General features: G+C 36.9%; 2 protein-coding genes across 2 annotated transcripts in view; both read right to left on the reverse strand.

The window, feature by feature from the left end:
- Positions 1–71: 71 nt before the first annotated feature.
- Positions 72–11116, reverse strand: BBS5 (Bardet-Biedl syndrome 5). Its single transcript, XM_017836743.1, has 12 exons — positions 11010–11116; positions 9797–9879; positions 8922–8987; positions 8061–8110; positions 7264–7391; positions 6249–6384; positions 5179–5274; positions 4571–4633; positions 3708–3842; positions 3517–3600; positions 1800–1823; positions 72–1684 (listed from the first exon to the last, which is right to left on the reverse strand). Exons 1-12 carry the CDS (start codon positions 11069–11071, stop codon positions 1583–1585), a joined length of 1029 nt encoding a protein of 342 aa, XP_017692232.1. The 5' UTR covers positions 11072–11116; the 3' UTR covers positions 72–1582.
- A 1336-nt stretch (positions 11117–12452) lies between these two features.
- Positions 12453–23754, reverse strand: part of COL28A1 (collagen type XXVIII alpha 1 chain) — a 33510-nt gene continuing 22208 nt past the window's right edge. The window contains exons 24-35 of the mRNA XM_017834259.1: positions 23389–23457; positions 22618–22686; positions 21172–21240; positions 20429–20497; positions 19566–19646; positions 18101–18136; positions 16944–16980; positions 16259–16816; positions 15351–15601; positions 14660–14747; positions 12935–13123; positions 12453–12497 (exon numbers count right to left, since the gene is read on the reverse strand). Coding sequence (XP_017689748.1) covers positions 12490–12497; positions 12935–13123; positions 14660–14747; positions 15351–15601; positions 16259–16816; positions 16944–16980; positions 18101–18136; positions 19566–19646; positions 20429–20497; positions 21172–21240; positions 22618–22686; positions 23389–23457 — 1524 coding nt within the window. The 3' untranslated portion in view covers positions 12453–12489. The remainder of the gene's footprint in view (positions 12498–12934; positions 13124–14659; positions 14748–15350; positions 15602–16258; positions 16817–16943; positions 16981–18100; positions 18137–19565; positions 19647–20428; positions 20498–21171; positions 21241–22617; positions 22687–23388; positions 23458–23754) is intronic.

Below are 23754 nucleotides of genomic sequence, written 5' to 3' on the forward strand. Positions count from 1 at the left end.
AAATGTTCTTTGAATGTAATGGAAATAGGATCAAAATAGAACTATCTGAATACAAGATCTACAACAAGGTATAGCATTATCAAAGTTTATTGAAATAACGACTGCTTTTTAATATAGGTAGTATTCCATTAAAATATATACCTTGAAAGATTTTCTACAAACACGACAATTACATTCACACCACAGTTACTTTACTGTAACAGTCAGCTGCTAAAACAACAGCTGAGAGGAGAGCTCATTTGACTTTTTCCATTTATAGCAAACAGCGCAAAGGTCTTATCTCACTAGAAAACGTAACAGCTGTGTCTTCCTTTAAACAATAAATGACTCATTTCTCTATAACACATAACATCATAAAAGGTCTAATGACAGACACAGAAGCTATTCGTTTGTGCAGTTTTTTCTAGATCATTCTTTAAAAACGTGATTTAGCAAAAACAAACAAACACAAACAACAACTGTATGAGGATATCTGGATTACAATTAAGTACTTGGAATGATATGTGCTGAACATTTAGGAAAATTATGAGACATGAAAGCCTTTATTTGAAACAGTATTGCTTTTTCTTAAAGCTATCAGTAACACAGCACTGCTGCAATGACAGAGCCAATATGCCTAGATACAAAATGTTCAGTGTATGATGATATTTCTGTGTTGCACAACACTAAACAAGCTATGGAAATTTGATTTAGACATAATTTTTATTATGTCTATGGGAAAGTACAGCACTCTATATAAATACCCAAATACCTGAAATACAGCATCAAACTGCACACCTTGCACTGCCCTGTCTCAAAGGGTGTCTCCACAGACAGAGGAAGGGGAGGCTTCCTTTTCTGACGTAGTTCTGGGTAAAATGGCAAACAGTGGCCGTCCTGGCAGCCAATCGTAGGGCAGTTTGTAAACACAGGGGCCATAAAGTTGTAAAAAAAATGGTGGCTACTGGCCATAAAATGGTGGCTGAAACACCACGGAGGACTGTGTTGTCAGGGAAGGGGAGAAACAGGATGGGATAGCTGGTCTTGCCAACCACAATCCTGAAAACACCTGGAGTTACCAGTGTGTCAAATTCCGCAGCCAGCCAGTCAGAAAGCAGTCTAAAAACATGGCGCATGGCATTTTACATCCTGGCAGCTGGAATACAATGGCAGCTGCCATGCCCGCAGTGGGGAAGGGCTCCAGGTGCTGACAGCCTGACAGAGAGGGACTCCCCAGGTGACAGGGGCGCAGGGCTCCAGGGCTGGTGGGGCCTGCAGGGGACAGCACTTCTGCAGCTGCTGGGCTCCACCCCTTGTGCCAGAGGGAGCTTGTCCTCCCCTCCCGACACTGACAGAGACAATGGATAAATGCAAAGCTGTTACTTTAACAAGGTTTTTGAATAATCTTTCTTTTACTATATATCATAATATATAATATATTACATATCCTGAGGGCTTATTATATAATATTCACCCACTCTAGCTTTGGCATACTCCTTCTCTGCTATTCTAGTATTTCTAAATTATCTTCTATAGATGTCATAAGCCCAGTAAGAACTGAGAGTCTTTTCCTGCTTAGGAAACAAACACATGCCAATCTAAATCAGGTCATTACTTCCCAGAGTCCTTGGAGTGTGAATCCATCCTTTAGCTTCTCTACTGCAAGTCCTAGTTCCTCTGAAAAAACAGGCTCCCGATCATGTTGCTTTTTTGAATGCATGAGATATGAGAGAAAACAAAATAAAGCAGAAGGTACTTTTTAATTTCATCATCCCATTTTAACAACATAAATTTGACAGTAAGAAGAAAGATGTTCTTACCTTGTTTTCATCAGCAAAGTAAGCCTGCAAAAGAAAGCAAAAAAGAACTTGCACCCTTGAAAAAAAAAGAAGCCTAAAAACCGAATCTGCTAATAATTCTTTGGGGTCAAAACTGTATTAAGTCTTCTGCAACAATCAAGTCCTTACAGCTTTTACTTTTGTTTTGTAAACAAGATGACAGTTTATTCTATGTTGAAATAACATACAGAAATGTGCTAACAGGAGTTGGTGATTATGTCATTTTTCATTAAATACCAATCTTTGAATTTTCCATCATAATAAACAAATATTTCTAAATGGTAACATTTTCATATTACATTTGTTACAGTGACAAATACTTTATAGGGGAGTAAATGTAAATATGAAGACAAACTGACAGCATCCTGGTATTTTCTGCTTCCTGTGCAGCAGCATTCATTATTCAATTTCAAAAACTAGCTTTAAATTTATATCAAAATCAGTTAACATCATACTCAATCTAAGAAATGAACACAGTACAACTGAATTATTAACCAAATTTTTCTACTCAAAGATATGAGAAAGAGATACCATCTTTCCCATCCTGTGTGTGTGGAAATTAACAATCAAACCGTTCAGGATATCAGATCTCTGAAAATATCCACAGCTCTAGAAATCTCTAGACCAGCAGGTTCTAGATCTTATTTACCAAAAGGAGCCCTATCTTGCTTCAGTTGCCCTTGTGGACTGGTGAGGGGCAGGAAAGCAAGCGTCTTCCTGCTCAGCTGGCTCTCAAGCCACACAAGACCCTACAGAACAGCGTCAAGTGTAGCCACTCCTTGGGTCCTGGATGATTTATGTCTCCTACAGCAACCACTTTCTAATAATTTACAGCCTCTAGTTTTTGTCTGAGAATATATAAAGCACAATTATTTAATCCAGGTGACAAAGGCACCAGTAGAGCAAACAGATCTTCACTTAAGGAAGACGTGTGTCTTCAAATATGTTGAAGACTGAATAAAAATGTGCAAAAATTAAAAAAAAAAGGCAAAAAGTGAGGAAAGAGGGAAAGGAAAAGACAAGAGCTTCTCTGCATGAGTAAATTACAGCAAAATTAAAAACAGTGGAAATAAGATTGGTGCTAGCCCTGCTAATTTACCAAATTTCAGAGATTAGTAAGAAAACATGTCAATTGTCAATGTGTCAAGGCTAGTACTTGAAAATATGTGCAGTCTACCTGTACAGTCAATCATGCAGTCAGGTGTTATTGGGTTGCACAGTAACTTTGGAAATTCTTAGATACTGGGGCGTACAGTAATACAAAATTATTGCTGCCTTTCTAAAAAACTTTTAAGTTTGAATTTTAGATGAATATCGAGTGTATAGATATCACCATCTATTAATCTGCTCCAAGAGAAGGAAGACTTGTTTTCATATAATGTATCTATCTGATCATATTACACTGCTGATTTTCAAGCTATTCCTGATTTTAATGTGTTGAGAAACTACATAAAACTATTCCTTTAAATATCTACTAGTATTTATTTTGAATAATAGTTTCTTCTAAAGTTAAAAATTCATACAGAGAATAAATTCCTGTAATAATAGGGACATTTAATAAAAGGCGTGTAGATGTGTTTAAATATAGAAATTACAGTTGCAGCGTATCTTTAACAGAGGATCACAGCTGTACATTGCTTAAATTTGAATAACCAAGCAAGAATTATTTTAGTTTTTTGTTTTCTGTGGAGCTGCTTACCACAAAAGCATCTGTATGTTCATCAGCTTCTATTTCCACATCATCTTGAACGTGCTCCACTGTTACATCTTCAAGAGGTTGAGGCTACAAATTAAAACACTGTAGTAAGTAAATCCACATATCTAATATGTTTAATATATTTTTATTACTCTAAAGAAAGTATTGTATCTAATTTTAAATAAATTCAGTACCTTTTCTTCCATTTCATAATCCACTCCAAATATAGGGTTAGCTGAATAAACTTTGTGAAGTGAATTAATCTCTTTCACTGCCTCTTGCAGTTTCTCCACAGGGTCTATTTTAAAACCAAGTACATATCCTCCACTCTATGTAACACAGAAAAAAAGACAACATCTGTTTATTAGTGTTGCTTATTATTTAAAGAACTTTTTCCCTTTGATAGTGATTTCCAGTTTAATGATAGCAATTTTCAGCCTGCTGAAAATACATTATTTTTGTGTTATCTTTTTTTCATTCTGCCACTTGGATCACGGATGAAATAAAAGAAATTACAATGTTTCTCTATGAAGTAAAGTAGCCTTTAACTCTTAGCCCATTATATAAAAGGGGAACAAACTTCTTATACAGAAAAACACAAGCAAATAAGGGTGAGACAAATTCAAAAGTGATATTAATGATTTGTTTCTAGCTACTCAGCAGATTGTTAGTCTGTTAGGTCTTGATGTTATTATTAAAGAAGCTTTCAGATACACAGATACAATGAAAAAATATTTAAAAGAGTGGTCTTAATTAAGTATAGAATTAATTAGATCCCAAAGATAATCTTTCAGAAGACGGTGTATTTAACAGTTATTAACTGGTCATGCTGGCCTATTACTGTTTTGCTTAGAGAAACCATAACTCACAATAGCCATACTGACCCTAACACACAGATATCTTAAGCAGTGCAAAAAGAACTTTTTTAAAGTTTTCAAAAGGCCCCACAGAAGGAACACTCTAAGTACCTTAAAAGTAGTCCCATAACATTTCAGAATTAGAGAAGTACTGTATATAAAAATGTCATCAATAAAAAAAGGCTTTTAAAGCTTCTTACCTGCTGAGAACTCTCTATCACAAGTGCCAAGCCAAACTTTGAGTCTCTCATTTTTATTGAACGCTAATGGTAAAGAGGTAAAAACCTTTCTGTTAAAAAATTCTGTAATTACTTGATAAATATTTTTTCTGTTTTGTTTTTTTTTTTTTTTTGTTTTTTTTTTTTTTTTTTTTTTTTTTTTTTTACACTGTACTAGCTACAGTTACTGGTTCTGGAAGCTTGGCTACCAGCATTCCCTCCCATTTACCATTACAAATCTGAACCCCTGAAACCTCAGGGAAAAGTGTTTTATCAGAAGTGATAACAGTAAATTTCTGAAGATCAGATTCACAGATCATTAATCCCAGTGTATGTAGGTGGTATGAAGCATCACAATAAATACTTCAAAAATTTGAAATACAAGCCATTTTCAACATCTGTGCCTGCCCATGAAAGCCCACAACTAATCTGGACAGAAAAGAAAATCTACCCTGTGGTTGATGCTGGTAAGACTAAATTACTCCCTAAATGTGAGATATGAAATATTAATTTTGGTGCCCAGGGAGTTTTAACTGAAGACTTGAACAGATACCATTTCATTATGAAAATGGTTGTTTTAAGATACTTACAATTTGTAGATATGGTATGCTGACATTAAAGCTGTCATTCATATTTGCATGCCAAACTATTCTCACATTAGTAATAAAAAACGTTCCCAAATTTCCCTATTAAAGAAAAGGTATGTTAGAACTGCTTTTAAGTACAGAGCCTTTTTTTCCAAACATGATGATTACTGCTATCCATTCAAACACAAGCAAAGTATAACTTCATATTTAATTCAGCGAAAGTCTGATTCTTTCCTACCAAAATCTATTCACTGCAAGGAAGCAAGATCCAATCTTTAAAGGATACAGAACCTGAGTAGTGAAAATAGCTGGGAGTACCTAGTACTGCAGCAAAGCAGGATCAAATCACAGCACAGCCAACCTCATGGGAATACATGAAGCATCTGAGAGCATTCTTAACTGTACAGATCTGGAACTGGGGTATAGCGTAAGTACAATGGCATGCGGGTTACACTTAGGTAATTGAGGAGATCTGTGCCAACAGAATGTAGAGGAAAGAACTTTTTAGCTTGTCAGGATGGATCATATTTCCATTCTGGACTAAAACTGCACAGACAGAAATAACAGCTCCTGTTTTGTTTCATGGCTCTGGGAAATACTTGCAACTAATGCCCTGTAAAATAATGTTTCCTATTTTTATCCTAAAGTCTTTATTTTTTCTTGTTTTAAGACAAAGAATCCTATTCCATTCTTTTTGATTTCCAGTAATCAAAAGACAATATAGTCTTAATATTGTTTAGACAAAGCTGCATGTGAACATACAAATATCAATAGAGCACTTTGGAAACATTATTTTCTTTCAGGATCACACACAGCATTAGACTTAAGTTCCTATTTAACAGGAACTTCATGTCTAGTTCAATGCATATTAGCCAAGTCATACAGAATTCAGGTTGCCAAAAAGAGACGTTGTTGTACCGAGTAGCAAATATATGGGATCAGTTTCTCTGCAGGCATCAGCTGATGAACTGAATTAAAGGTAATTCCTTTGAGGGTACAAAACTACAATTGCTACATAAAGCTGAAACATTTTAACTTTTCTGTAGTCAATGTAGCCTGATTTTTCACTGTACCTGGTCACTTGACAAATTCCAAACTCCATTGACTTTATCATATATTTGTTCTTGCGGTAACAATCTCAGTTGCTTGTTTTGAATCAATGCACTTCTCAGCTTCAGATCACGATACATTTTAGAAGTTTCATAAGCTCTGCAAAAAATCAAAAATACACATTGCAATTCAGTGTTTTCTATTATCTTTACTCTGTTTTAGCACAGATATGAAATGTTGTATATTTCAAACTTTTCTTATCCCCTCATTGCACAGAGGTGAGAGTACTATTAAAACTTAGTCAATATAATCCATTATTTTTCAGCTTTCCTTAATGAAATTAAAAGGGGTTTTAACAACTCTTTTGATCTCCTGTATTGTTCATTTCTATACTGTTTCTTCCTTTTCCTTAAAATAGTTTTCCTTAAGATTGTCATCTCCTAGACCCTATTGCAAAGTATATCCTCTGGGTCCTGTGCTATGCATAGCACAGACATTAAGAATCCTTTATTTTTCAGTCCTGGTTAAGTCACAAACATCCAACATACATATGTCAGTATTTCACAGCTCATAAATGGAAACCTATGGTGAGGTATTATGCACACATTCATTCAGATGACTTATCTTTACGTGGGAAGTGTACACTGTTTTGTGGTCAGACAGAGTTCTGACTAGGATTTAGCTTCATTTCCATTACACAGTCCGAAATTATGGGAAATTATTATAGACAGAAATTGTAGGTAGAAAATGCACACTGAAATTAGCTCCTTTATACCTTTATTTGTTCAGATAGTTTATACACACAAGGTGCATAAATAATCACAAGGTGATCAATAACTGGTATGAATACACATCAGTTTTCATTATGTACAGTTACCTATTAAAATCTGCGATCATTCTCTCCCTTCCTTACAGAGATTGTTCTCTTTTGGGAAAGTTTTCTGAATGTTAAATATGGGCAGTTACATACCGTGTCCATCAGCAGCTGTAATGCCCAATATCTGATTCATTGATCAAACACTATTCTAAGTTTGCTACCTGTGTACGGCAATGACTGAAGTGAAGAGTCTGGGACTCCCAGGAACAACATTGGTGAATATGAACTCAAACCGGGTGTTGTTACATTTAGTCAATATATACAGAGCTTCTGTCTGCCCTCGTAATTTCTGTGAGGAAAAAATAAAATTTTACATTTTGTCCATATAGTAGCTCAACTGTACAAGCAATAAATAATCCTCAGATATTTTCTAAATTATTGTTTTAAATAGTGTATATTCAGGTGTAATCCTGATTCTACCATTGATCTACTGCTGTCTTCAATGGAGCTCAGGTTTTTTTTGAGAAACTAGCAGTTCCACCAATGCTAGGACTAATGAAGTCCTGCTATGCATTTGCAATATCATGACTGAAACAGTATTTTTGGTTTTGTTATCATGTGGCTGCCTAGGGAATCTACAAAATCTCCCTGCTGGTCTTGCAGCAAGCCAAACAAATAGTTTCGCAGGCTGTGTATTTGAGAGCTTTCTTACACAAAATTAGTGCCACTATAGACCTTTGTTAAATTTAGACAAAATAAGCCAACATGTGCTTGACTTATCCAGAGGGAAGAAGAATCACCAAACAGTGTGATTACATGAGTTTTACTCCCTTAGAAAAAACTAAACCACCCTCCTATAGAAAGGTGAAACACTCAACTTTTAAAAGTCAACTTTCACTACTATTCTATTACTGTTAGTGCAAGTAAACTTTCAGATTATTGTTGATATACTGCAGTAAGTATAAATAACTAATTACAGCTTGTTTTATTTTTTTAAAAAGTATTTTTTGAAACTTACTGAGTTGGCAGTTCTTGTTGTTATATTTATAACGCAGTTGTAACCGACAGCTTAAAAGTTAGGGGAGAAAAAAAACAATTGTTTTGAGAACAAGAAAAATAATAGTCAAAATTACGAAGTACAATACTGAATTCTGTAGAACAGCTTTGGTTGCTATTTGTGAGAATTACACCTTGTGGTTGATGGTCTGGGCCCTTATTACAAAACTGAAGACTAATATAAGCTGGAAAGGACCTTGGGAGGTTATCCAGCCAAAAGCAGGACCAACTCTGTCTGGCTGCTGAGGGTACTGCCTAATCAAGTTTTGAATATTTCTAAAGAAAACGATTCCACACTGAGCACTGGAAATAATGTAGGTACAAAGTAGTTGCATCCTGTCCCTGTTTCAGCACGTTAAATTAAATACAAGTAGACTCACTAGCTACTCATACAGTTAAAATTCAGAGCTTACAACAGTAAAATTGGAAAGGCTGGTACTTGTGGAGAATAAATAAGAAAATACAGAATGTGAATAAACAGGTGGCAACAAGAGCTACAAGTAAAGCAACATGTGAAGAAACTCAAACTCTTGGTTCTTTCTAGAAAAACAAATTAATCCCTCATAGACCAAATGAAAAATATGTCTGAATTACTCTTCAACTTCTGTTTTGAGAAATTAACATTGAATATTGAATATTACTATTTTGCTATGAATTATTATCTCAGTTCCTATGTTATAAATAAATTAATTAGTATCAGTTTATTTCAGACTTTAAAGAGCAACAGAGTGCTTCACTTTTTTACTTTACTATTCTGTACCGGAATCAATATTTTGTGAAGGAATAGCATGCCACCACAAAGGAAACCAGAGATGATACTCACAGAGATTGACTCTGGGCAAGGACAAGGAGCGCCATATGATCCGCAAATTTGTCACAAGCAGTTTACCTGGAGATAAAGGGTGGGGACATTTTAAAATCTGAATAACTTCTATTAAATTAAATGTTCTGTTCTGTGACATATATTTACCTCTAGCTTTGAAACACCAGGATACTCCTTCCCCTTGATAGGAAAAAGAAGAAAAGCACAGAACAACCCGCTAGAAAAATCACTAAACACTTTTTTTTTTTAAAGGCTAGGAGAGAAAATCCATCAAGGAACAAATGAAACAACCTCTAATATATACCAATATTCCTCAAAACCAACCCAAGAACAGTTACTGATTTCAATCTACCCGCTTATAGTAAAAATGCAGACACACTCAGTGCAGAATTGCTCTGGGGAAGAGAAGGGGAAGGCAGTGAATTAACTATCACAGCTGCCTTCATGAATAACCTCACCCCTTTATTATCATATGCAAATTTACTCCATTCTGTACCCTGTGGAGCAGCACATCCAACCTAGGAAGGGTCATCTCAGCACACTAGCAGCTTTGTGCCCTTGCCCACTACATATTCCTTACTGATTCAGTTTAACCCTGGGAGGGGAAAATTAAGCCTTAAAGAGGATTACAGCAGAAGATCACCACACTGTTTACAAATGGATTATTCTTACAAGGCTTTCAATTCTAAGCAAATTCTGAGACAAGATTATCATCTTCCTATAACTCTGAACAAGAAATCCTATCTGAAAACACTCCAAGACAGATCTGTGCAACAGAGCTTTGATACTAAGTTCAGTGGAAACCTCACAGGTTTCCATGAACCTGCACATGTTAAAAAGTAGAAAGTTTACAATTTCCCTGAGTTTGGAGTTACCTCTGTCTCCATTGTTTCCTTTGGTATCTTCAACAGACTCTAAGCAGTCTATAAGGACCTCTCCAGGTCTCATTTTCATTTGTCTAAAAGAGAAAAAAGAAATTACCTGATGGAAAATAATCCTCCAAAAATAAGGCTATTTCTATTTCCCTGCTTCACTTTCTCCGTTTTCTGCTCAGTTCATCATGCAATGAAAAATCCAGGTATGCACATATACACATAATTCGACTTTATATACTTGCAATGATTATTACATCTCACAGATGAAAAACAGTAATACCTCTACTATTAAATTATAACAGTACATAAATAATTACATAGCAAGTGTGACCAAGCAAAATATGCCCTCAAACAGCAAGAAGGTGTATGGAAATGGGAAAGCAAAAAAAAAAAACAAACTTGCATTAACAGATCTTTTAGAGAATAGAGCTTGTTACCTCCTGACGTACTTTTAAGTCATAAGGAGTGGAACTAGGCTCATGAAATAACAGATGCTAGCAAAAGAAAGATATATAAGGACATGTGAAATGCTCAGAATTTTCCACATAGGATGAGGTTTGATTTTTTTGGTTTCTTGTTTTGTTTTGTTTGTGGGATTTTTTTGTTAGTAGTTTATATTATTACTATTTTGCTTTATTTAACTGGTCTAACCACTTAATTAAATAACAACAGATGTAGTGTAAATTTCTTCTGTATTTTTATCTTATTGTGAAAAACAGCCAAAACTCTTCAGTTTGACTGCAGGGCAGAAACGAAATGTATTATTAGGAGGGGAATTTCGTGAGATACTGCAGAGCCATTCCCTGAGTTCAGGATGCCAACGCCACGGCAGGGACACCAAGTCCTGGTAACCAGCGAGCGCCACCGTTCCCTCAGACACATCCACTCGGTTCGAGACTACTTCCCAGTGCCAGAAAAGCTCGGCTGGGAAAAGCACACCGTTCCCTCAGTCCAAACTTTTGGTTTGTTTGTTTTCTTTGTACACATTGGAAACGGTGACCATTTCCCACCTCCCCAAACTCCCCGGCCGGCCGCTCCGAAACCCCGCCCCACTTCGCCCCCCCGCGCCGCCACACGGACGCGTTCCCGGCATCCACCGCGCCCCTGATGGCGGCCGGCCTCAACCCACGGAGATCCCTCGATGACTGGCCCCGGGCGGGCCTGAGAGCACCGCTGCGGGCAGGAATGGGCCGGGATGGGCCGGGCCACTCACTGCGGGGAGATGTCGAAGCGAACATCCCTGTCCTCCCACAGCACGTCCAGCACCCCGCTCATGGCCGCCGCGCGCCCCGCCAAGCCACGCGCTGCCCGGCAACGGGGCGGGAGGGGTGTGGGGTGTTTGTGTCTCGCGCCCCTGCGGCGGCCGGGATTGGCTGCGGCGCCGCACGTGGGGAGCGCGCGCGCCCTCCCGCCCCCTTCGGCCCCGCCCCCGGCCCTGCTGAGGCGCTAAAACCTAAATCGCGTGAAAGCCTCGCGTTGTCGGCAAAGTACAGCCTTGGGGGTGTGAGTTTGGTGGGTTTGGTTTAATTTTAAGATAGATGGGATGCGTCATTTTTAATTTGGAGTGACTTGAAAATTGTACGTAGCCAATTTTAATTGCAGTACCCTACCACTTTAAAATAAACTAATTACTCGAAATAAGTACGAATTGTAGGAAGAAACTCGTCCTGTTGACAGTTCTTTCCCTGGAGCTGGTCCCTGGGTTGGTGAGGAGTCCATTGCACCCATCTGGAAGTTGACACAAACTGGATGAAGTGAGTAACAGGTGGGAAGTGCCTGTGGCCTTTCCGTGGCCCTGGCGGGACACGGACCAAGGGCTCTGGAAGCAGAAAGGATGGAGAGTGTTTGGCTTGAGGCTAAGCTCCATTTTTGTTGATATGTTTGACGTTACCATTTGCTCAGTGAAAAAGAGAAAAACACAAACCCAACCAAAAGTGATCATCGTGTTTCATATGCAGGAATGCCTAACCTGGGGTGTTGGGGCTTGTTAGGGGCTGTGGCAGAAATCCATTGTCAGAAACGCATGAGAAGGTAAGTGCAATGTAATTTAGCTAGGTTAAGTTTTTAGTCCTGTAAAGATACCATTATCCATTTTCTCTCCTGGCAGTAAAACAAGAAATGTTTTATTAGAAACAAGCTTTCAAGTATGTTAAGTAATAGGAAATGCAACATGTACATGCAGATGTAAATGTAAAAAGCAATATCACAGTGGCAGCCAATAAACTATGCTGCGTTTTATGTTTTGAACAACAGTTTAAATAGTTAATTAAGGAAGATGAAAATATTAAAATGCATTTAAAAATTAGGGTTGGCTTTCAGAAGAGAAACACATAACAAGCACCACTTTAGACATGAACTAACCCAATTTAGTGATTCCAGATATTGGTATATTCACTCAGAAATCTGTGGATGTCATGGATCTTGGCTAGCTAATGAAAACTGAGGAGAGTTTACTGAAAAAAAGGATTAAAGTAACTGTGAAACGGTTAGGAAAGGTGTGTTATTTAGCCACCTCCCTGTCTTATGATCCAGAGAGCACATAGGCCATAAGTTGATGCATTTGCTGTATTTGTCTGTACTGAGTGGTACTCCGCATGTAATTTGGAAATATGCTTGATATATTAAAATATTATTTGTGAGAATGGTTTCGCTTAAAAGAAGTGAAGTCTTCATTGCACAATTCTTGGCAAATATCAGATTTCTGTAACAGAGAGAAAAGAGATGACATAATTTTAACGACCAACGATTGCTTCCAAAATATGTCATTTAAAATGAAGTATAGTTAATGATTATACAATGTTAGTATTTAAAGACCTAGGTGAAGGAAGGGCAATTGCTATGGCAAATGCTATACTGGTCTTAATATAAATTAGTAAAAAAGAATCTTTGTACTCTTGATACTGCTGAAAATTTGCTATTTTGTTAGATAAGCACTACATCATACACTATATGCAAAAAGAATTAAAGTATGCTTGCATAGGTAGACTTTTTTTTAGTTAGTGCACATATGACTTCACAAAGTTAACATTCTATAAATTAGTTGGTTTGATTTTACGTACCAGGCTGGATAATTTATAACAAAGTCAAACTGTCAGTAGTTTCAACCTGCTCATTTTTAATGTAGAGATGAATTCCTACCTCCAGAAGAAAATACACAAGCCTCTCTACATTCCTCTTCACTCTCAAAGCGGTTTGCATTTCCATCGCAGCCACCGTACCAAAACTGAGCACAAGCATTGGCTTGTTTATCATAATACCATTTTATCATATAAACACGGCATGGCCCTGGATCCAACCTTAACTTGCACCGGAGGTCCAGGATACTTTCTAAAATAAAGAAAAAAGAGGAATAGAAACAATTCAGTTTGTAGCAGTCAATTGTATTGCATAGATTTTACCTTTTAAACTCTGATTTTGTTTTTTTTTTTCCTGGTAATGTTAGACAACAGTTTAAGATTCACTCTTAGTTGTAAAGATGTTAGTATTGAAGGCAAGTTAAAAGTGCATCTTAGTAGGTCAATTAAACTATTCCTTTACTGGCATGGTTCTAGTAATTCCAGAAATAATAGTAATTTGGCTCTACATACCGAAAGAGCAAAGAATATGAATACGATAATTTCAAAATCTATTTTCTGAAATCTAATTAAGTGCAACCAGTCTTGTGAGCAACCTGAAATTGTAAGCCTGAGAGCTGTAAGGTAGTTGCATATGCTGTTTTCAAATCATAAGCATGACCATCATCCTTCTGCTGCATGTTAGTTCTTTTTGTGGTTGGAAGAAGAGACATTAAAATTGTGAGAAGAATATAAAACTTTAGTCTTGCTTTTGTAAGATATTTGTGTTACTTATCTAATACAATGGTAGTACTTATGTACATAAGTACTTTACCATTGTAAAGCCTGTTGGTCTAGTGACTCCTACAGATATGCATAAGAGGACTGTGACATACTAATCTAGTCTCACTAATAATACCATTAGATAGAAAGCAATTTTCTGTTAAGTTTAATGTTGTGACACCAATATTTTGTCTTTGTTAACTCGTATCTTGTCACTTTTTTGGGCGGAAAAAAAAAAAAGTTATTGCCAGTGTTCCCTGGAAGCATGGGAACATGTTTCTATCGCTCTTTTCTGTTGCTCCCATCATAATAAACTATTACTGGAACTCAAAATCCCCCAAATGATGAACAAAATACATTTGGACATTTCATGTCCAAAAAATCAATGAAAAGAATCAATCCTTTGAGCAGTCAGCTAATTATCATACTTTTCTTCAAATGACTAAACACAGTTTTTTCCTATTTCTCCTCTCCTCTGAAAGAGAAAGCTATTTTTTCTGTCCAATTCTGAAACCATTATCTTTGTCTTTAATGAAGCCTCCTATCTCCATAGACTGCCCCTTCTTGTCTGACAAATTACCTGCTCACTGGCCCACTTCTCTTTTTGATGCCATTTATGAGCTCCTCTCAGATAACCTTGCTTTTGCCATAAGTGGAGCAGTGGGATTTGGAACTTGGGAAGAAAAGAACGGCAACTAGATCTGTTATAAAATCCTGAAATGGATTATCTTCCACATCACGGACTCACAAAATCTTCAGAGAGTAGAACAAAATTACTCTGATTTAAAGCCTTATTAAAAGTTAGTATCAGGATATGAGGGAACAAAATGAAAAACTAGTTATGATCTATAACCTGGTCTTGATGTAAGTCCTGCAGTTGAAAGAGGTGATGTCATCACTTTATTGGATGGTGATTGTTTAGATGGCAATAATGGTACCACAGCTGCAGCTGAAAAGAAACAGAATGAGACGTTGATTTTTGATCAGCCAAAAAAGCAGATGAAGAAATGAATGATGATAAAAATACCTCTAGTGTCTGCTGTTAGGAAGGGTAACTGTTTCTCCTCTTGTTCCTCTTCATAGGCTTCATATACTACCACAGGAGGTAATTTGGTCTGAAATAAGCAGTTGATTTTCTTTGTTTTCCAGATACTGTGAAGTGTTTAAAAATTAACAAGCCCTCCATGACTCAGAGATTTTCTAATGTTATTCCTTTCCATTTAACCTGACTTCAGTGTTAAAAACCAGAATTTTAAATTCACCTGATTGGTTCACCAGGAAAATTGTCATATCTAAATATGAGATATATATTTTTTTTAGTTGGCCTTTACAGAATTTTATTTATAAACTTGAAATGATAATCTACAATTGAGTTCAATTCTTAGACTTAATTATAACAGTGTAATTGCTTTTTAATAATGTCGTTTCACACTGTGGCACAAATATTCCTCCATTAAACAGAGGAATGATAATTCTTGTAACAGTATCAGGAATAAACTATAGCAATTATAAATTATATATTATATTATAAATTATAGCCTGCATGCAACATCAGAATTCTTACTCAGAAAAACCAGCTCTGAGCATACCAAGTTAAAGGAGCTATTACAGTACCTGTCTGGCAGAAAAGTAAGGTGAAGGTTACATACTACATCAGGCAGCACAGAGGGATATATATTTTAAACTTCTGCTCATTGAAGTCTGCTGAATTTTCATACCGGAGCTAATGGATGAGGAAGATCACCAAGACTCAGAGGACTTTCTACTGTAGATACTCCAGGTGTCTGTGCTGAAAGTGGTTGTCTGTTAACATGGTGGTTCTGAAGTGGAGATACTGAATGGAAATATGAACTTGGAGATACTGAATGGAAATATGAACCACTTATACTTGCACCATTTCCATTACGGTTGTATATTAAGGTACCATGTTCATCTTCACAAAATTGGTTTACTAATTTGGACTCCAGAGCTGTTTAAAAAAAAGAAAGTAAAAAACATCATACTGAGAAATTCAATGAATTTTTAAAATATGGACTATTTATATACGTCAGTAATACACACGTAATCCAGTACTCCTCTGGATTGTTTATATGTCTCTAAGAAGATTATTCCAGACTCTCTGCACTGTAGCTTTTTTTGGTCACAAATTTGCCAGCATGTAAGTCCTCTACATGGTACAAAATACAATGAACTTATTTAAAGGTGTTCATCCAAGCTTAGTAACAACTACTAGTTGGTTACAGGAAAATAACTTCTTACCTTGCTGATGTGAACAACTAAATGAAAAAGGGAAGTGAACAAGCAGAATTTATGACAATGGGTTTCATTCTGACTTACAGTCCAGCAGATGTGCAATGCATGAGCACTTACTCAGCCTAGAAAACCAGTTTAAGCAGCTGTTTTCCTAAACTGGGTGACATCCCCCTGTTGGCGTGTTGAATCATTGCCCTATAATGTGACTCCTTAAAAGAAGTGAATCTCTATCTCTAGGCTCCTATTACTTTGCTCCTTGTAACTAATCCTGATCAGCATCAAAGCTTGACATATCCATAAAGATAGTACTGGCCCCCCACTGTGCCCCGTTCTGAGAAGCATCAGATACAATGCATAACTTCAGTGAACGCACCTGGAAGGGTGTTAAAGTCATCAATGAGAAACATGTGTTCTGTGTCTGGATCTGAAGCAATCAGATTTAGCTCACGCACAAACTCGGCCTGTGTTGGATCCGAAGTGTTTACAATTCCTACTGCGTACATTTCGATGTTTGCCGCGTGAGCCTCTCGAACGACAGTGTCTAGTTTTACAGCTTCTCTCTTGTCTGCTTGGCCATCTGTCAGCACAAGAGCTACTTTCCGCACTCCTGCTCGAGCACCGAGGAATCCTTCCTGGGTTGCTTTACGGATAGCAGTTCCTGTGTAAGTGCCTTCTCCCATGTATTGCATTTTTCTAATTGCTTGCTTAACATCCTGTCGAGTTGTATATTTGTTGAGACCAAATTCTAGTTGAACTTCTAAACTGTATAACACAAGGCCAATTCTAGTAGCATTTCTGCCTACAGTTACTCTGTCTACTAAAGCAGTTACAAAGTCTTTGACAATCTCAAAATTTTCTGGTCCCACACTCTCAGAGCTGTCAATCACAAATACAAGCTCCATAGGAATTTCCTTACATTTAATACCGCAACCTGCAAAGGAAAAATAAAAAAAAACAGATCACAATGACCTGACATGGTATCCTTTTGGAAAGGAGAAGAATGTAAATGTAATAAAGAAAATATAGAACCTGAACGTAAAGATTTCCTGAGTACTTACCACATATCTCTTTAATTAATTTAATTATATCTTCTCTCTGGATATGAAAAGAATTAAATATGAAATTATTTTACAACTTTGCCTCTTTCAAATAATGCATAATATTGACACTAACAGATATTTTGTTTATAATTAATATTTGTGTCCTACAGGAACTTAGAAAAATCTTACTGTTTAACTTTCAAACCTGACCTTCCAAACAGGGAATGAGTCCCACATTTTACACTGAACTGTTTCATATGCATATAACAATCATTAACTTGACAACACAGAAACATCTTTATCTAAAACAATTAACTACTGTTATTGTAAAAATGTTTTGTGATTAACTGATTCTCATTAAAACTGAAAATCATTCATATTGTAGTATCTGAATAATATGATATCCATTTTAAATGTATTGGGAGTGGAGAAACAGACCCAACTTTAGGAATTGTATTGCTTGTAGTGAGCTGATGTATGACAGAGCACCAACACAGAATGGAATTGGGAGTTGGAAGCCCTGGTGTATCTGGCCCACTCTGTTACCCAGATTTCATCAGAAAAGAGAAAAAACAGCTGCTGCCTTCAGAGCTGTCTGTTCAGAAAAGTGAGACCTTCTGTGAACAAAGTGTTTCTTGTTATTAGAGCAATCCTTTGTTATATTTTTTTAAGTGCATGACAGGACTCATTTGGCATTGAGTCAGCCTTTCAAATACAACCTTTTGCTACTGCTGCTCAGCTTCCATAAAACTTAGTAGTAGTCACTGACATACTTTTACTGAATTTGGGTCAAGTGCAGTTCAGACTTAGCAGAAATATAATTACGTTCATAGCATGACAGACCATGACAAGTTTGAAGATCCTTGCTCTTTATACTCTTAAATACTTGTAAAAAATCTTTTCTGCAGCAAGTGCACTCCTGAGTCATCTAACGCTAACTGTGAAAGAACATATAGCAGAAAAATGCCTAAAATTACCAGGAACTTTAAATTCCATTTCAGTAGAAAGTAGATGAGAAAAAATCAGAAATCTTTGAGTGGTTTCATGCTGCAGTATTACTAAGACCACTTCTTGTCAGAAAGCACCGTCCAAAATAATTAACAGGATATGTTTCATCTGATCTAGTATTGTTTATATCTTGCCATAAGGGGATTTAAATAATGGAATTTGCTTACTGTTAGACCTTGCTCTCCCTTTGGTCCAGTTTTGCCCTGTAACAGTGATTGTTAATTCAACATTGCAATTAATTAGTAACATTGTAATTCAGAATATGACTTCATCAATACCATTATTTGAACAATATTTGGCCAATAGGAACTTTGGCTAGAAAAAGTGGTGTTTGTGTGATATTACCTTGTGCATTCAGTGTCTGCAGCCTCCTAAGGTGATGGTGTTATATGGGAGTTGGATGACCTCAAGTCTCCCACTCAATCACCGATTGTCAGTTTACATTAGAAAGGGAGAATCTGTGCAAAGCTTTCTTGTCTGCCATGTTGTGTTGATTTCCTCTCTAAACAGACTGTGTACCTGCCTGACACCCTGGAATGATGAGAATTCTGCTTCATCATGTGTGAGTTTAATAGGGCCAGTAGCAGGACAAGAATGAATTTTTAAAATATGGACTATTTATATGTTAGTGTATATATATATACATGTGTCACCCCCCCAGCAATGGAGTTTATATATTCCTACTTAATAGTATGCAAATTTCAGAACAGAAGAGCACCACATGGGACCTGCCCATCAGCAGAAGTTTTCATTTTGACTCCCCTCATTGTTCATCAGCTTTGAGGGAAAGTCTGAGCTGTAGTTATTTGCTAGCCATAGAATAGAATTGCATAGTTTTGTCTTGAAACATGGCAATTGTCCTTCACTGCTCTCCTGGTTTCAACTGGGATACAGTTCATTTTCTTCTTAGTAGCTGGTTTAGGGCTGTGTTTTGGGTTTACTATGGGAATCATGCTGACAACACGCTGATGTTTTGGATGTTGCTAAGTGGCTCTTACCCTAAGTCAAGGACTTTTCAGTTTCCCATGCTCTGCCAGTGAGGAGCTGCACAAGGAACTGCAGGGAACATGGCCAGGACAGCTGACCCGAAGTGGCCAAAGGGATATTCCATAGCATAGGATGTCACACTCAGTACACAAACTGGGGGGAGTTGGCTGGGAGGGGCCGATCACTGCTTGGGGGTGGGCTGGGCGTTGGTCAGCAGATGGTGAACAACTGTATTGGGCATCACTTGTTTTTTTCATTATTATGATTATTATTATACTTTGGTTCAATTACTAAACTGTTTTATATCCACCCATGAGTCTTCTGTTTGTTTATGTTTTTTTTTACTTTTTTATCTGACTCACCTCCCCATCCCACCAGGGCTGGGGGGTAGGTGACTGAGTGGCTGCATGGTATTTAGTTGCTGGCTGGGGTTAAATCATGACAACTTCCTTAACAGAGAAACCACATCTGTGCGATAAGTGGGGTATTAATCAAGGAAATGTCTTTTTGCTTTTAAAGTTTTTCATTGTTTCAGTTTCTTAAGTATTTCAGATTATATGTAGTTAAATAGAAAGAAGAACACACAACTCAGCTTTGTTTTTACATGGTTTAAGAAAATAGCCATGATAAATCTGAGTTACTCACGGGTTCTCCAGATAAACCAGGGTCACCCACATCACCTTTTTCTCCTTTTTTCCCCTTGTCACCTGTAGCTCCTCGATCTCCCTGTAAAACCATGTTGGTAAGCAGACAGAAAGCCTAAGTCAGTTTTTATTACACTTTTCAAATTTCTCTCTAGTTGCCTTTTGTTGAATTCACCTTCAGCTTTGATATGACAGAAATCTTCATTAGACATCATTTAAATAACTTGGTATATTGTGAATTTCATTAATAACTTATAGGATTGGCTAAGCATCCTTATGGGAAAAAATAAGTGAAGCTGTTTGAACAATGAACCATCTCAAACAACTATATGCACACTATAGAGGGGTTTCATGTGATATTATGTGATGGAAATTATTATCAGTGTCTTAGAAAAATAAGATAACGGTAGGGAAATAGAAAAGAAATCCAAGGGTGTCATTGGAATGAATAATGAGAATATCACTCTGAGAAACCTTTTGGCCCAGAAAAGGTGTTTGGAATTGCAAACAGATGGATTTGTGTGTCCTGGTTTGATTTTTAGTAGCCTGTGGTATTTTGTACAGCCTTTCTGAGCCAATGTGATTGCATCTAAAAACTGATTCCAACCTAAAGTTTTCTTTTTCTTAACATTGATGTAAAGTCCAAATTTTGCATAGTGGGTGAAAGAAAGGCAGTAATATTAAATCTAATAATAAAATAATATAACTTCTAATAATAATATAATCTTCTAATATCTGGGGTTTTCCCAAATGCCCATTCCCTTTACACAGAATTTATAAGCCTTCAATAAGAGCTGACTGTAATGAGTATTTTCAGTGTGTTCTTTTCCATCTAGGGCATTATGTCTGATTTACATATCATACCTTCTCTCCTAAAAGCCCATCTCCAGGAGGGCCTCGTGGTCCTGGCATTCCTTGAATTCCTTGTTCCCCCTAATGATAATCCAAGTAGTGATATTAACTCTTTGTAATCATTAATCATGCTTTAAGTTTAAATGTTCAAAGAGAAAGTGTTTCAAACTGCATTTTAACAAGTATCTTGAGGCACTTGAGACAATGTAGTAGCTAGCTTATATTTCTCAAATATTTCTTCAGTATAAAGTTATATAATATTGAAAAACCACATTGTTAATTTTAATTTGTTCCCTCTTTCTATCCCATTTCATTCATTCTCATTCCCTTTTTCTTATTTCTGTCTTTTGAGTGTGTCTCATCTGACTGATGCTTTGGGTAAAAGTGCATGTTACAGGGAAAAATTAATAGTACACATAGATTCAGGATGGAGACTCTTTCTCTATCATAGATGGTATTCATATAACTACTTCAGGCTGTCTCCATGGGCATGAGAGCTGAGGAAGAAAAAATGGTATTTTTAATTTTGTAAAGGTATCTTTGATGAAAGTTCCTTCCTTCCAACACGTGTGCTTGGGCTTGTTGTTCACAGCAGTAGATACAGAACATACTTTGTACGTGCTCCCATTATCCTTCTCATTTTCTTGCCTGAGGCTCTCTTCATATAAGAAACTATGTGAAATCTCCTTAACACTGTGATGGTCAGAGTGACCGCTCAGCACAGGTTAAATATTGGAGACATGAAGCCTTTTTACCTTAGTTCCTTGAATACCTTCACCAGGAGGTCCCAGAGAGCCAGGTGGCCCTGGGCGTCCTATGGTTCCCTAGAGAATATTCATAATAAAAATACACAATAAATTGTTATACCACCATGTAATTTCTTGTCCACCCTCTACCAGACATTTCCTTTTATAAGTAGTGAGGATAAGATTGCTCTGTCTGACAAAGACTCATTTCAGCCTTTATCAGATTATTAAAATCCAATTTATACTTCAAAGGAGTCACTTGGTTTAATGATTACTGAACATAAATAACCTTGCTGAGAGATATATATGTTGTGTTGAAGGAAGGATTGTATTGGTGGGATATTGGGGACTGAATTAAGATTTAAGAGAGGATTATTATTGTTTTGTTATCTTTCATCACCATTAAGTAAGACCCATGGGCATACATACTAATGTGGCATTGCAAATAAATACTTGTTGCTAATTCATAAGATAGTTTTCAAAAGAACTCTAGAGAAAATGTTTCCATTCCATATGTTATTCACAGGAAGCAGTCAAAACTCACATAGAGAAATATTAATTTCATGCCTATATTGCTATTCCAGTATCCCTGCATGAAATTCTCTCTTTCCTCATTTGTAAGGATACTGTGCACATGCCAGTCCTTGGGACTAGTCCTGGCTGGGGAAGTGCTTCACCAGTGCTTTGCTCTGGATGTGGTTTTCATGCCAATGTGAACTGAATCTCTGGGACCAATAAGCCACATTGTGCAGGTAACACATTATTATGTTGCATAATCTTTGCATTTGACTTTGTTGAGTTCCTTTACATTTACATTCTACACCATTTCTTTTGCATTAGTAGACTTCTAAAACTGAGCTGTAGGAGCATAAGAATTTCCAATTTGGGAGGTTTCATAGTGAAAATTGCTTTTTATAGTTACAATTACTTTCAGGCCTTTGTCATGATGTATATTATAACTACAAAAATAATCCTTTTTTTCAAGGATCGATTCCTTATTGGTCATTATATGTTTATTAGGTTGGTATAGTAAAAAAGAAGAATTAATTCCAGAAGAACTCAACAGTATGCCTATAGCTGTAACAGTAGCATGGGCAAGACACACTAAGTGCCTGCCAGGCCATTAATTTTGACCAATGCCAGGTTTGAAGAAACTTTTGCTACTCAGGTGCAGCTAATGCCTGCAGGAGCTAAATGTTTTGTCACTGATCTTCACTGCAAGGTTATCATTTATCATATGCAACTGGAAGAAGGCTATGGTTTATGGCTAGTTACCAGAAACATTTTTGATTTGCTACGAAATAAAGATTATTTGTTGGATTAATTGTTTCTAGTGAAGAGTGAAGACAGAAGACATGTGGATGTCTATGCACGTCTATGCATTTTTATAGTATAGTTTGTTTGTTTGTTTTTTAGAAAAAAGACAAAGGGAGACATAATTGTTAAATCTCTTACTTTTGGTCCTGGCAAACCTTCTCCTGGTGGCCCGGGGAGGCCAGCTGGTCCTCTAATACCAGGATCACCCTGAAAGGCGATACTTTAAGAGATAAGTAGTGAATACAAAAGTTTAATTTATCTCTAGGATTCCCAGCACCTCTTATACTCAAATGGGACAAAGAGAAGAGAACTATTGAACAACATGGTGCAAGTCCAAACAGTGATAACTCATGAATATGGCAGGCAGGACAAGGAAGTTACTGGGGATAAACAGCTAGTGGTCTAAACATATTCAAGACATGCACAGCCAATTATGCACAGTTACACAGGAATTACAGTTCCCATGTTGAAAACAAAACAAAAAACCCACAAAGATTTTGCTTGCTGTCAGTTGAGTCACACTCTATGTTCAAATTGCCACTGTTCTATCTTTTTACTATCACTGTCTCCAGACAGCTAGGGGTTTGAGGTCAGTGGAAAAAAGATGCATGTCCTTTTAAGAGACATTAAGCATGTTTAAATAGTTGCAGTCAATTCTTCAATTGCCTGTATAATGCCAGTAATCCTGCAATCTGCATCAGGATGAGTTCTGAAGTGAAGCTTGAAGAGCTTCTATGGGATCTATCTTTTATATACTGACAAGGAAGTTAAAGCTGGACTAAATAGGTATTCTGACTGTGACATATAAGTAAGAATTATATCTCCACGAAGTAACATATACATATATATATACACATATATATATACATATACATATGCATTTACTTTTCTAGAAGTTAAGGTCTGTACCTTAGGTCCTGGTAGTCCAACTCCATCTGGGCCTTGTTCACCAGGAATCCCAGGGAGGCCTGGCAAGCCCTGAAATTATATACACAGACAACATAAATTTAATTTATGGCTATATTGACTATGTGCTTCTGTTAACATTTGTATGGTAGTGTCTTGAATATATTGTCTCTTGGTGGGATCACTTTAGTCTACAATTGGTTAAATTTTATAAACCAGAAGTGGTGTCAGTGGCATTTGTGTGTGTGTTGAATGCCGTGCAGGGGGCTTGCATGTGTTTGAAGACAGAGGAGTCTAATCTGGAAAGACAGTTGCCACAGCCATTCTGCACTGCATAATCAAGAGAAGTGGAGGACAGGGAAGGTCTTG

This window comes from Lepidothrix coronata, unplaced genomic scaffold (assembly GCF_001604755.1).
Source record: "Lepidothrix coronata isolate B3197 unplaced genomic scaffold, Lepidothrix_coronata-1.0 Scaffold7, whole genome shotgun sequence".
NCBI classification, from domain to species: domain Eukaryota; kingdom Metazoa; phylum Chordata; class Aves; order Passeriformes; family Pipridae; genus Lepidothrix; species Lepidothrix coronata.